The sequence below is a fragment of the Aspergillus wentii genome (assembly GCF_001890725.1).
Source record: "Aspergillus wentii DTO 134E9 unplaced genomic scaffold ASPWEscaffold_3, whole genome shotgun sequence".
In the NCBI taxonomy this organism is placed as follows: Eukaryota; Fungi; Ascomycota; class Eurotiomycetes; order Eurotiales; family Aspergillaceae; genus Aspergillus; species Aspergillus wentii.
This window is the reverse complement of record NW_024467834.1, coordinates 1513722-1527410: the sequence shown is the minus strand read 5'-3', so window position 1 is coordinate 1527410 and position 13689 is coordinate 1513722. Positions and strand designations below refer to the sequence as shown.

The following is a 13689-nucleotide window of genomic DNA, read 5'->3' as shown; positions in this document are numbered from 1 at the left end:
GCGTTGAAGAAGAGGCTGGGCCCTCTTTTTCTCTCGCTCTTTTTTCTCTCACCGCCCCTATTATGTACTCCGTCCTGAGCTAGTCCCCAATTGGCTACAGGCCTGGAAATAACAATCAACGTCCGCCTCTCCTCCTCTTCTTTCTTTCTGTTCTCAACAACACCGTGTCAGCTCTCTCAATTCCTCTGGCACAGCTTCTTCCCCTTCCCCTCCTCCCCCTTTCCCCTTCATCCCCCTCAGTTCGTCTTGCTTGTCATGACGAGTGTCCATCCCGAGTCCCCTGAGGACTTCGAGTTCATCGAGACTCCTGCTGCTTCCGCGACTACTCCCGCGGACGACTGTGGCGTGAGGACGACATCGGTAAGTTCCAGAACATCATTGGACCATCCGGACCTGGCCTAGCTGTAGCTAGGTCTTGCAACTGTGACAAGCAAAGCTAATGGCACTTTCTCTTGCAGTACCCTGCCATCAAAAATGCTCCCGTTCCAGCAGACTCTGCGGGAAGTGACAGCTTCTCCAACATTCTGCTCTTCTCCCTGCTCTTCCTGATCCCATGGTATCTGGCCCGCCAGGTTGGTGGTGGATTCTACACCACCATCTTCTTCGCCATCTTTACCACCATTCCCATCCTGATGGCCTTCTGGTCTATCGCTTCATCGATCTCTCCCCGCAAGAATGAAAAGGCCAAGTATGCCGGCCGTCCCGTCGAGCACTACCTTGAATTCCACAGCGAGCACGACCGTGCCACCTACCGCGGCAAGAGCAAGATCCCCATGGAGATTTTCTATGAGAAGTACTTCAATGGCGAGGTCGACTTGAAGGGCGATGCGCTTGAAATTCTCGAGTTCCGCCACGACTGGGCTAGCTTCCGCTTCACCATGGGTCTCTACAAGCACTTCCTCTTTGGTTTCATCCCCGAGTTGCTGATGCACACTCGCTCTCAGGGTAATTTCTTCCCACCGGATTGAAGCAATTGAAAATTGTTCCAAGCTAATTCTTTTCTTAGATGAGGAGCAGGTCCGTGACCACTACGACCGAGGTGATGACTTCTACGCTTGGTTCTTGGGTCCCCGTATGATCTACACCTCTGGTCTGATTGGTGACATCAATAAGGAGGAGACTCTTGAGGAGCTCCAGGATAACAAGCTGGCTGTTGTTTGCGAGAAGATTGGTGTCAAGCCTGGTGACACTATCCTCGATCTCGGATGTGGCTGGGGTACTCTTGCCAAATACGCTTCCGTCCACTATGGCGCTCAGGTTACCGGTATCACTCTTGGCCGTAACCAGACTGCTTGGGGTAACAAGGGCCTCCGTGACGCTGGTGTCGAGGAGGACCAGAGCCGTATTCTTTGCTTGGACTACCGTGATGCTCCCCGTATCTCTGGCGGATACAAGAAGATCACCTGTCTTGAGATGGCTGAGCACGTCGGTGTCCGTCACTTCACTACCTTCTTGTCTCAGGTTTACGATATGCTCGACGAGGACGGTGTTTTCTTCTTGCAGATTGCTGGTATCCGCAAGTCCTGGCAGTATGAGGACCTCATCTGGGGTCTTTTCATGAACAAGTACATCTTCCCCGGAGCTGACGCCAGTACTCCCCTTGGATTCGTTGTCGACCGACTTGAGGCCGCTGGTTTCGAGATCAAGGGTGTTGACACCATTGGTGTTCACTATTCCGCCACTCTCTGGCGCTGGTACCGTAACTGGATGGGCAACCGCGAGAAGGTTGAGGCCAAGTACGGCAAGAGATGGTTCAGAGTGAGTATCCACGTTTCACAAGTTAACATGCTCTGGTAAGCTAACATTGTTTCACCTTAGATTTGGGAATACTTCCTCGCCTCCTCCACCATCACCTCTCGCCAGGGTGGTGCTACCTGCTGGCAGCTCACCCTCGTCAAGAACATCAACTCCACTCACCGTGTTGAGGGCATCAATTCGCAATACGGTCTCACCGGAGCCCGTCAGACTGCCATCGACAACGTTGGCCACGGTGCTGTCCCTAGCGCCTTCGTCCCCAAGAAGGCCTAAACTCGCCTTTGGCAAACGTTTGTCTAGTCTGTTGCATGTGAGTTACGATTGCACATCCAGTGTAGTCCGGTGAAATCCAGGCAGGTCCTTTTGAGAGAAGTAGAATGGAAAGACAAGCCAAGAAAACAAATATAATGGATGTCATCCGGATGGATGGCGAAGATTAATGGATTATGGATTGGGGAGATGGATCTCAGCACAAGGATGGTGGATTTTCGCCATGTTTATTTCCCTGTCTGTCCCTTATGATCGTTTGATTTGTGTAGCCTACTTGTTCCTAGTTGAACAGGAAAGCTGTGTGTCTATATCAGAAGATATGTCGTAATGAAATAGAAATCTGATGTGTGATTATGGGTCTATGGTTGTCCTTTCTGTCGAGATATATTTTTATCTGATATCAATGGGTATAAGTGGGCGTGTCGTGGCCTTTTTGGTCGAATTAGGCATTCAACACTTCCATTTTCGGATAACTAAAAAAGCTCGGCACACAATAATTCCCCAGGCTCATATCATTATTGCAAATAATATATTTCAAATATATCTCACAGGAACTTAGATTTGAAGATGGTTTCATATATGTTGGTAACAGTGGTATCTATGAACAGTATGGGCATCTAACATAATCTATTCAACACGCCTGTAAAGCTTAGCTCTACTTCCCCCAGCACTAGAGCAGCAGCTATCCACGGCTACAGCTTCGGGGTGAAGCGTAGATTTGTTGAAAGCTTGTGTTGACTGCGGCACGTCCAAGGCTGGGTTCTTGGTGAAGAAACCGTCAGGCTTGAGCATAACGCTGATTCGCTCCATTGGCATTACTGGGAAGTCCTCAATGCGGGGGTTGTGGGTAAGACCGAATGCTGCCAGTCATGTTAGTTATGCTGTATTTAAGTTTCAAAAGCGAATGTCCAATAGTACTTACTGTGCCATAAAACGACGTCTTCGTTTTCGGTGGTGTCGTTCCTTTGGACCCATGTCTCAACGCCATTTGCGCGTCTGCTCTGGTTGGTGAATTCGCCTGCTGCGTATAGCTCGTCGTCCTGGTACTTGGTGACCCAGATGGGCTTACTGGCGAATTCTGCACGCTGGTAACCCATTGCCTTCTTGTTGACCAGTAGCATTTGGCTGGGGGCAGTCTGAAGCTTGTATGCCACTGGTTTGTATGTAATCGGGTTGGTAATTTTATCATTGCGAATCTTAAACACACGGTGGCGGTCAACACTTGTGTTTGCGGTTCCAGACTTATCTAGGACAGTCTGTTCTGTTGTATACCCAACGAGCCAGGGGTTATTCTCATTTTCGGGGAGTGGAACGCTGTCCTCATAGTAGACAGTATTCTTGAACCCATCAATGGCTGGGTCAATCCGCAGAGAGAACATGTGCTGGTGGAAAGGTGCCATCACTCCAGGGCCAACATTGGTGCCCCAAGAAACAGTGGCTCCATTCTCATTGTCAAAGGGAACCGTTGACAGAATTCCAGTAGCACGGACTTCAAGTTCGACGTTGGCGGCCTGGTCGAAGATGTATGCAAAAATATACTCATAGTTTGCAACAGTGCAAATCATCTGAAGAACAAGCTGGCGGTTGCGCACAACAGTTGCGGCGCCTGAACGGTAGTTGGTGTGCTTGTGTTGGATACCATTATCTTGCTCGTGCATGCAAATGACATTCTTCAAAAGCACCGGTTGGCCCTTGGCATCTGTTCTGTAGCCATCGAAATACTTGATGTGACCCAGGCAGTCGCATCCCAGAGACAACTGATTGGCATTGAGACCGAATCCGACATCACCAACATCGAAAGCCTGTTTTCGGTGGTAAGGCGCCCGAGGATCTAGATGAGTGTGTCAGCAAAAAACAATAACAAGCTGTCTGTGTAAAAAAAACACTCACCTCCATATGGAACCGTCATCTCCGAGACTGAAAGACGGTAGAATATATTGCGATTATCATATGTCACGTTGTAAATCACCATACCTTCGCGGTTGTTAAATCCCACCCTGAATCGCCACTTTTGCCAATAAATCGAGTTGCCGTCTGCCGAGAACGAGGGTCCCTCAGGTTGCTGAGCAATGTAGGGCTTAAGATCTTGTCTGAGTGGTTCATCTAGTAGATCATGGGCGTATTGGACTGTATTCACAGGTTTCCACGGCCGTGTTTCCATCACTTGGGCGTCTGATCCACCGGGAAGATAGTCCATGCGGACCAATTCATGTGTAAGACCATTGAACACAGGAGAGAACTTGCAGGGTAGAGAGTAGTGGTTGTTCTGAGGGTGATCAACCGCAACCATGTACATGAAGCATTGGAATAGTCGTCGAGTTTCGGTTGGGTCATCTGATCCATACATCCATGGATCGTTGCAGACAGCCATGCCCGGGGGAAGCTTCAACTTCTCAATTTCTGCCTTGACTGCCGGATGCTCCATACAGAGCTTTTCAATATCGATCATTTCATCTATATCAACGGGTCCCTGTCACAAATGGTCAGCTATGAAAAGAATTAAGACAAGCTGATAAGATTCTCACCTGCACTTCTCTGGGAAGCTCTTTCGCATAAACAATTGACTTGCTGTCGGCATTTATTAATGCTTTGTAGAAAGCACCACTATCGAGGCGGTGGAATAAAGCAAAAAGAAGGCGAGTTGGCTTTGCTGGAAGAGGTTTTCGCAACCTCTCCGCCTCTATATAAGGAACGACTTCGCTCTTGATAGGCTCTTGGACATCAATGCGCTTTTGTCGTAGAGGAACACCTGGGAAAGCTGCCTCTAGAATCCGAACCGCCAATTGAATCTCGCCAGGGGTAATTGGGTCGAAAGGATGGAGGGTTGTTGAGAATGCCATTGTGATGGGTTATGAGAAGGGAGAAGAGATGTGTATCGGAAAAGATTGCAACGTGCAATTGGGTATATTGAAGAGAAAGAAACTGATTAGGTTGAATACCCAAACGAGATTCAAGGGGCAAAGGTCATGTTTAAATAGATCCATCTTGAGTCCATCGAAAGATAGCTACCATACTGTGATCCACGGCAGCTGTGGTGCTGTCTTCTCTATACAAGCACCGTCTGGATGGACATGCCATTTTGGGACAAGTTACCGCCACGTGTGGGTCGGCATGCGATGGTGGATCGACCAAATGTCGCATTCTCGTGAGCCTCGTCGTCTATCAGACCAGGCATCAGAAAGACAAAGATCAAATGTGGTTCAATCTCGTCAAGTTAGCCGATCCCAGGTATCTCAATCGAAGAGTTCAGAAACATCATTGAATGTAGTGTGGGTTGCAGTTTCATGGGTTGAGCAGTGGACTAGACTGCTGTGAAGGAGATAGGGGATATAATTGATTATAATTGATACCTCAAAGCAATTGGATTATCCCCAAAATCCTCAATCGTATACCAGCGATATCTTCATCTCAAAGCAAAAAAGTCCCTCTCTCTTCGAGCCTTTCTGCCTTCGATTCCCTCCAGACGTGGGGAAAAATGAGGGGAAGAAGAAATTCCGTTGATAAGAGGGCGTATCTCTTGCCGTAAAGGAACTAGCGTGTTTCTCCCCTCGTGACTCCAACCGGTCGACTGCTTCGACAAAGGAAATTTCTCGATCAGGGCCAAACCAGCAGTTTCATGATTTTCTCTAGGATGTTTTGGGAGTATCAGACTACCTGCTAGCTGCGGTTTGAGTGTCTTGTTGACGTTGTTTAGCTGTCGTGACGCACCTCGGCTTAGACTAAGTACAGTATCCCCATACCACTCCACTTGTTCGTCTATGCTGACCATGTCGTTTCCCAGTCACTATCGCCCTTTCGCCTATCTTATCTCCCATTATGTCACAGGATTGAGTACATATAATGTGATAGTATAATATGTTATCAACATGAGTCAAATCATCGACTTCTCAGACACCTCTTCCGCTCAAACAAGAAAAAGATGCAAGAAAGAGGGCTCGAGGTGGACTCGATCAGGTTGCTTGACTTGCAAAAAGCGTCGAAAGAGATGCGATGAAACTAAGCCTAGGTATGGTGCTTTCAGTGTATTCAGTGATCACCATTAACCGAGTTGAAACAGCTGTCGCAATTGCGACAGGCTAGGGCGAACCTGTGAAGGGTATAGCTCAATGTGGGCAGAACCCCTAAACCCATCTGCGCAAGTCTTCAAACACAGTCCAGCACCGAAGCGACGGAGGATAAGTCCATCGCCATCATCGCCTGCTTACTCGGGAGGATTTTCAGAGTCGTTGCCCTCTCCCAGCTTCACTCTATCCACCTGTCTTTCCACTCCCTCTCCAGTTCCGTCCGAGTATGACGGTGCTATTGAGATATACTCCCCAAGCAATACAAACCGCCAATATGATGAACATGATGAATCTACGAAAACTACGCACCTGGATTACCTATCCGTTATCCCCAAACCCGCCAAACATATCAGTCACCTGTCCAATATCGAAACACATTACCTCCAGTATCACATGGAGCAAGGCTCCAAGTTGCTAGCCAACCTGGAGAGCGACGAGAATCCTTTACGAGCATTGTTAATCCCCAGGGCCCTGTCATCGCCGCTGCTCATGAAGGCCGTTTGTGCTGTCTCTGCAATACACTTGGCAAATCGCTCTTACAACAGCATGGATGCCCAGACAACAGCAGCCGACTACTATATTCGAACCATCAAAGGGCTTCGGACATCAATGGCAGGGTGTTCCGCTGGTGTCTTCCCCGACGAAGCTATTCTAACAGTTGCTCTTCTCTGCAAATACGAAATCGTGCGCGGAAGTGTGAAGCAGTGGGCAGTGCACCTAAATGCTTTACAAAAACTGGTAACCGCTCGCGGAGGACTTGCCTCGCTGGATCGAGACACGGCAGAGTTTCTATGGGGGCTGTATGTAGTCCAACCCAAATTAGAATATCTAGATCCTGCAAGCTGATGACTCGTGATAGTTGTATGTATGCGCACAATGTGGCCAAGATCACTAACCGCGGACAAATCAATGGCACCATATCCAGTTCCGACACCGTCAGCATCACGAAACTGGATACCTATGTCGGATATACCGAGGAAATTATCAAGATCTGCGCGAAAATCGCAGATTTACCTTTCCTAGGCAGTGACTCCCTTTCCGTGGGATTGGAAGTTAATATGATGTGAGTATCCTGAAAGTCATCAAAAATAAGCCGATGGAGCTAACACTACCATCAGAGACGAGGCCCTTCGAAACTGGACACATACAACAACTCAGTACATCCTACCCAAGGGAATCACACAGGCATGCCTTCTTCGCCTCCGCATGGTGGCGGATTGCTTCCGCGACGCCGCGTACATTTATCTCCATTCCACCCTGGAAAAGATGAATCAAGACTGCAGCCAGAAACTACCCTCGACATGGTCGAGGTTTGTTTCGCTGTCCAAGACTGAGGCCCTGCAGCGTTGCTTGGCGCGGGTTGAATCGTTTCCACTAGACGCTCACTGTGAATACTCTGCTCTGACATTCCCGCTCTTCATAGCAGGCTGTGAAAGTGAGACTTCTGCGGAGAGAGATCTGGTCATTCGGTCACTGAGTAGTCTGGAGAGAAATTTTGGCATTGGGAATGTCAAACGAGCTAAGGAGCTATTGACTGTTTTGTGGAAGGGGAGTGGGATGCACTGGCTAGATGTGCTAGAGCAATTGCAATGGGATTTGATACTGGCATGATGATTCACATGGCAGTTGGACTAGACTTTCATTCTCTGGATAAACTTGAAGATACTGTAACATAAACATGTTTAACGATGATGCATTAATAATTTTTAAGTAAAAATATCATTCAAAGCCTGGTTGGCTGATGTCGAGGGAAACAAAGAACAAATGCAAACTCCAATTATATTCTGTACTCCACGCTTGTGCTTTGGTATATCAACTCAAACCCATATTAACCTCGTCACCCAGTCCCATCTCACGTTCTGCCCTCTCGGTTCCGCCCGTGGCTCGAGTACCCCATCGGTCGAGACGATCCTGCGCTTGATGAATCTCTTTATTTCGAACGCTTACGCTGTCACTATTCGTCCCGCTGCCATGCAGACTTCCTTCTCGACCTGCACTGCTGCTGTGACTGGCGGCGCCGGGGATGTTGGATGATTTGCGGGCGTGTTGGATGTTAATCGGCCTGGACGCGGTTGGTCCGGATTTGGGGTCGTCCCTGGTGGCAGAGGTTATCTTCCCGAGGTCCACGGAGGAATTGTTTGAGGTCGGAGGTGCAGAATTGCTGCTATTTTTGTCGCTTACACTCTTCGAACCGCCAAACCAACGTCTTTTCCGTGCCTTGGAAGACGGGGCGAGACTTTGGGCATCTGCATCCACTGTGGATGCATCCGCACCGCTGCTTGATGCTTTTTCGTTTTGCAGAGCTTGGGTCAGATTGGAGGCCGTCTCTGTGGGCGGATCCTCGGTCTCTGGTATTATCTCCACCAGCTCGGCATCACGATACCATTTTCTGCGGCGGGTATACCGGTCCCAACCATCCTGGCCACGACGGCCGTCATTCCACTGGCGGATCAGTTAGATATTTCATCTTAGCCACTGCGTTGCAGAAATACTTACCTTGTTGTCATAGTATATCCATCCGCCGCCATCTGACGATTTGGGATCGGATTTCATACTCGAATCATCGGCACCATCAATACGCCAGTCACCGCCATCGATCCAGCGCCACTCCGCATTTCCACTTTGTACATCGGGCAATTCAAATTCATCTTTGGGCGGTACCATATTCAAATGTTCATCGGTCCATGAACCACGTTCAGACGGGAATAGGGAGTAGGTCCATCCGATTCCAAGCCATCGGCGCTGATTTTCATATATGATGAACGTAAATCGGACGCCAGACGAGCCTCCGCGCCGCCTGGTTGCGATGTCTACAGCATGACCAGGACCCTGCGTCTTGGATGCTCGCACCTTATCGTCCCCACCAACGTTAGTCGAGAAAGAAAGTCCTGTTATAACGGAGAAGATCCGGCGGACAATCAATGATCGCCACAGAATGACACGCGACACTCTGACCGGTCGGGAATGATAGGTGAGCATGAGGGTGCCTATGATCATGATGACACGCCGTGTAGTTATAAGATAGATTGGGGGGAATGTTAAGAGAATCCATAATGGAGTCACAAAGAGAATTCGGAAGAACAAAGCAGTAAGAGCAGGCCTGGTGGTTGCAGACGTGGCCGTCCTCTGAGTCGATAAGAAATCGGTTAGATCGACCAGTGGCTCCAGTAGAATGTTACATCGGGTAGTAAAAGTCCTCAAAGTATCAACTATCTCATCCAAGCTCTTATGATGAGGAGTTGTATCGGAAGCCGCTCTCTGGTGGCTTTTATCGACAGCCCTGGAGGATAAGGGGGAGTAGCGCCTCCAGTACATGCCCAGAATTAGACCAAGCACCAACAGAATTGGCCCTGTCCAGAGGATAATGGCATCGCTATACAGAACCACAGTCCAAAACCCTGCTAGAAAGAGGAAGCTCTGCCATGGGTCGCCCGAGGTCCATGTCAACAAGCCAAGCAGCTTGTTCAAGGGTAAGATGAACGGATGGGAGTAGGCGAGAGCACGGGTGACGGGCGGCGGCGTAGCGACCAACAGAGGCGACTTGCGATGTACGATGATACTAGAGCGTTGCCTAGAGGTCAACGATGAGCCCGAGATGGTGGTGGGAGAGAAAGCGGCGACCGTTGGCGGTTGGCTGTCAGGCTGAAAGCCATGGTCCTGGGATAATGATGAGGGGGCCATGGAATCTATCCACGGAATATCTTCTGTCCCAGCATCAGCACCAGAGACGTTCTTCTTCTTCTTCACTTGGGTATGAGCATTAATAATCCCCGGTCGTGGTTGCTGGCAAGTTGGGGATAGAAACAAGGAGAACCGAACTGGGAAGAACGTACCGAGTGCTGCCATCCAACAGAAACGTCATAGACATCCAGCAAGGTCATTGCGGGCGGTGTGACGGAGAGGAGAAAGAAAGAACAAAAGGAAGAAGCAGAAGAGGAGGAGAAGAACTAGAAAAAGAGACGAACAGGAGGAGCCCTTCAGACTTCAGTCATTCCAGGAACCGACAGCATCGGACTGGAAAAGAAGAGATCGCCTGCGGGGGAAGAACCGCGGAGGAATGAAGCTCTCGTGATTCAACATGTGACTCGACCACGACAGGCTGTACTCCAACAAATACTGCGCATAGGTGTCGTACTGTTGATATATACTCTATATGTGAATCAAGTATGTAGATGTTTATTCATCAGAAGCCTAATCCTCACAATAATAAATAAATAGCAGGTAGTTCTCACAACACCCATACTCTTCTTGTTGAGGCCACCCGAAAAGCGACTAAAAAACCCGCAGCCGAAATTTTTCGCCGCTGTCATTGGGTTTGGGCTTCTCCGTCTGCTTCCATCGCCATCCAAAGCATCACCACTGCAGACCAACCCGTCTTGGGGCTACCCATCCTCCTTTTTCTATTCTCTCATCCTTTTCTTTCTTGTCTCCTTCTTCTTCCGACAATCTAGTTGTCAGTGGTTTCTTTAATCGACTCAGGATGGTAAGGAAGTCCCTGAAGACATATATCACCAGATCGCTTTGAAAACTGACCGACTTGTCTTTTTCTCGCTATAGGCCCATCGTATTGTCACCCAAGTCGTCGTTACTGGCGCCCGTGTGTTCGGTCGCGCCTTTACAGAGGCTTACAAGCAGGCCTCTGCTTCCTCCAAGTACGCCTCCCAGAACAAGGGCAAGGGTTCGGGCGGAAACGCCTTCGCCTCTGGCTTGACTCTCGATGAGGCTTGCAAGATTTTGAATGTCAAGCCCCCACAGGGTGGTGAGGCCAATGTCGAGCAGGTCATGGAACGATTCAAGAAGCTGTTCGATTTGAACGACCCCCAGAAAGGGGGTAGTTTCTACCTCCAAAGCAAAATTTTGCGGGCTCGGGAACGGATAGAAATGGAAGTTCGACAAGCGGAACGAAAGGTCGCCCATGACAAGGAGCTACAGGAGGGATGGAAGCCCAAGGTGTACAAGGACCGGTGATTCGCCTTCTTTCCCTCTATCCGAAGCTGTCGAGACCCTGGCCAACGACCCGATTCGAATCGAACCTACACGATCGGAGCCACTCCGTCAGATACAAAGAACGAAAACAGAACACAACATCTTCGACCTTCCTCGTTACCTCCCCTCGGTTTTCGCAGCATAGCATGGCGTTTTTGGTATTTCCCAACATTTGAGACGGAGAGAATCATAGATTTCTTTACTTTTTGCCCCCTGCCTCAACTTTCGAGTGTCTGGATACCTCTCCGAACCTGATATCCTCGACTACGTCCGTCCGGTTCGACCTATCTCTATCGATCTAATCTGGGTGAGATTCCCTCTGTACATTACTTGGGAGAAGGAGTGAACTCCGGACGGGCGGATAATGGCATGGGGCAATGGGAGGATGGAGATGGAAATTCATTTCTCTCCTCCGCGTGTCTTTTCTATTATTTTCTTTTCTTTAGTCGTCTTGATTATTTACATGATCTCTTCTCCACTCTTGGTCCTTTTTCTCATCGAAAGGATTGATTCGTGTATCATAAGTACCATATGTGATGACCTGTCCTTATTTCTCTTGTCTCCTGCTTTGGTGATAACGGAGATGAGATATCTTGAATTCCTGTACAAATGCAGCATCTTTTCTTTCTAGACCCTGGCGACATGGCTCTCCGGAATGCCCCTGGTTCCTGGCTGTAGATTTTTTTTTTTTTTGCCTTTGCCACTAACTACCGCCTTTTGATCAACAAACAACCGAAGCATCCAAACAGTCACCATCATCATCTATTGTCTAGATTACCAGACAGTAGGATATATCACTTCTGGATATTTTTCGAACAATCCTTATCTTCATTCAGACCAGAACTATGTAATTTGCTGGCCATGGCGCCATTCGGAGTGGAACCTCGTCCGGTGGTTAGAAATCCAAAGGCCTCGCCATCGCCCGTCGCAATTTTCATCCAGCCAACTCCTCTCACTCTCATCCATCCACTCATTCTTTCATTCTTTTCTTGCTTCGTATAGACTTGTTCTGTGTTGCTCTTTTTTTTCTTCTTCCTTTTTTCTTGAATTACCTTACAAACCTCCCCTCACAATGGGTCGTCCTTCCGTGCCGCTATCGGCCGATCTCCCCCCGCTCATCATGGGCACGGCAACATTCAATTCGCAGTTTAACAAAGATCCCTACTCCCTTCCTACCAACGAACTCGTCCAGCGCGCCCTCTCTAGCGGTGTCCGTGCCTTTGATACCTCGCCCTATTACGGCCCCGCGGAGGAACTCCTGGGTCGGGCCCTGGCCACCGATTTCGTCCAATCCAACTTCCCCCGCTTCACATACCGATTGCTCACCAAGGTCGGTCGAGAGGGAGGGGCATCGTTTGACTACTCGCCGGAATGGGTGCGATACAGTATCGGTCGTAGTCTACGACGGCTTCACACTGACTACCTGGATGTGGTCTACTGTCATGACGTCGAGTTTGTGAGCCCCGCACAGGTGCTGGAGGCCGTTCGCGAGCTGCGACGCATTCGCGACTCCGAAGGCACAATCCACTACGTGGGTATCTCTGGTTACCCGGTTGATGTGCTATGTGATATGGCAGAGATGGTCCTTCACGAAACAGGTGAACCGCTCGATGTGGTCATGTCCTACGCCAACTTCACGCTGCAGAATACCCGCCTGCTGACCCAAGGCCTGCCCCGATTGTTGGCGGCTGGAGTGGACGTTATCCCCAATGCCTCGCCGCTGGGCATGGGACTTCTCCGACGCGTGGGTGTCCCAATTGGAGGCATGGGAGATTTCCACCCAGCGCCAGAGGGTCTCCGCGCCGCCATCCAGCGCGCGGGCCAGTGGGTCGACGAACAAGACGAAAAACTGGAGGGCGTTGCCATTCGCTTCGCGCTCGAGTCCTGGCTGCACCAAGGCGCAAAGGCTGGAGCTTTGGGTCCGCCTCTTGCACCCTCTGCCCAGACCGATCCGGGCCTTCTCTCCGCCATCAATCTAGGCACTGGCGAACGGTTGGGTGTCAGTGTCATGGGTGTGAGCAATGAAGACGAGCTGAACGAGACCTTGCGGGTCTGGCGCAGTGTAATTGACGGATTGGAGAATCGCGAAGATGATAACGATGATAAATTCAACAATACCCTCGCACCTACTGTTCCAACCACCAACCAAACCCCAGCCATCCTCACCCCCTCGGAGGGGATTATCACAGACCGCGCCTGGTCCCAGGCTAGATGCAGTCGCATTTTAGCCCACTTCCAGAAGATCCAGTCCATTCTAGGACCTGATTGGGTTGACTTCACCTGGCCCAGCCCTGGCCCAGATTTCGTCAACTCACTCTCAGCGGAGCACATGGCAACTTTGAAAGCACTGGCTGGAAATAGTGAGGATTTTGAGAAAGGCAACGGTTACATTCCCACTCCGCCTTTGGATGCAGTGGACGGAGACTCTGCAGCTCCGGCTGAGGTTGCTCTATGATTTGATATGGAGCCAAGGTTTACGATGCGAATGACGTTTGTTATGAATTTTCATTGAACAAAGACTTGACAGAAAGTCGTGCATATTTGAATAGGTTTCTTGATTGTACATATATTTTATTTTTCCACCTGATAGTAGGGTGATCAATTACCTAACAAT

The 13689-nt window shown here is 49.5% G+C and overlaps 6 protein-coding genes across 6 annotated transcripts; 4 read left to right on the top strand and 2 right to left on the bottom strand.

Annotated features, from left to right (window-relative positions):
- Positions 1-255: 255 nt before the first annotated feature.
- ASPWEDRAFT_107105 (putative cyclopropane-fatty-acyl-phospholipid synthase) lies at positions 256-2028 on the top strand (the record flags this gene model as incomplete). Its single annotated transcript, XM_040827859.1, has 4 exons — positions 256-360; positions 459-945; positions 1007-1758; positions 1819-2028. 4 exons carry the CDS (start codon positions 256-258, stop codon positions 2026-2028), a joined length of 1554 nt encoding a protein of 517 aa, XP_040690521.1.
- A 624-nt stretch (positions 2029-2652) lies between these two features.
- On the bottom strand, positions 2653-4865 carry ASPWEDRAFT_170351 (amine oxidase; the record flags this gene model as incomplete). The annotated part of the gene is made up of 4 exons (XM_040830601.1): positions 2653-2885; positions 2948-3856; positions 3916-4495; positions 4551-4865. 4 exons carry the CDS (start codon positions 4863-4865, stop codon positions 2653-2655), a joined length of 2037 nt encoding a protein of 678 aa, XP_040690520.1.
- Positions 4866-5580: 715 nt separating this feature from the next.
- Positions 5581-8112, top strand: ASPWEDRAFT_431347 (Zn(II)2Cys6 transcription factor). The gene is made up of 5 exons (XM_040835958.1): positions 5581-5748; positions 5807-6031; positions 6083-6889; positions 6949-7152; positions 7208-8112. The coding sequence occupies exons 2-5, from the start codon at positions 5892-5894 to the stop codon at positions 7698-7700; spliced, it is 1644 nt and encodes a 547-aa protein (XP_040690519.1). The 5' UTR covers positions 5581-5748; positions 5807-5891; the 3' UTR covers positions 7701-8112.
- Positions 7902-9935, bottom strand: ASPWEDRAFT_50267 (PEX28-32 family peroxisomal membrane protein; the record flags this gene model as incomplete). Its single annotated transcript, XM_040837409.1, has 3 exons — positions 7902-8531; positions 8586-9793; positions 9923-9935. 3 exons carry the CDS (start codon positions 9933-9935, stop codon positions 7902-7904), a joined length of 1851 nt encoding a protein of 616 aa, XP_040690518.1.
- Positions 9936-10219: 284 nt separating this feature from the next.
- ASPWEDRAFT_431630 (import motor complex subunit PAM16) lies at positions 10220-11065 on the top strand. Its single transcript, XM_040835965.1, has 3 exons — positions 10220-10310; positions 10377-10572; positions 10647-11065. Exons 2-3 carry the CDS (start codon positions 10570-10572, stop codon positions 11055-11057), a joined length of 414 nt encoding a protein of 137 aa, XP_040690517.1. The 5' UTR covers positions 10220-10310; positions 10377-10569; the 3' UTR covers positions 11058-11065.
- A 1082-nt stretch (positions 11066-12147) lies between these two features.
- Positions 12148-13530, top strand: ASPWEDRAFT_50265 (D-arabinose 1-dehydrogenase (NAD(P)(+)) ARA2; the record flags this gene model as incomplete). The annotated part of the gene is made up of 1 exon (XM_040837408.1): positions 12148-13530. One exon carries the CDS (start codon positions 12148-12150, stop codon positions 13528-13530), a length of 1383 nt encoding a protein of 460 aa, XP_040690516.1.
- Positions 13531-13689: the final 159 nt, after the last annotated feature.

Bases quoted from the DNA above. Each gene is read 5' to 3' on its own strand.
- ASPWEDRAFT_431347 (XM_040835958.1), top strand. From the start codon at position 5,892: ATGAGTCAAATCATCGACTTCTCAGACACCTCTTCCGCTCAAACAAGA. The intron at 6,032-6,082 runs GTATGGTGCTTT...GAGTTGAAACAG, and splicing joins TGCGATGAAACTAAGCCTAG to CTGTCGCAATTGCGACAGGC. The intron at 7,153-7,207 runs GTGAGTATCCTG...CACTACCATCAG, and splicing joins GGATTGGAAGTTAATATGAT to AGACGAGGCCCTTCGAAACT.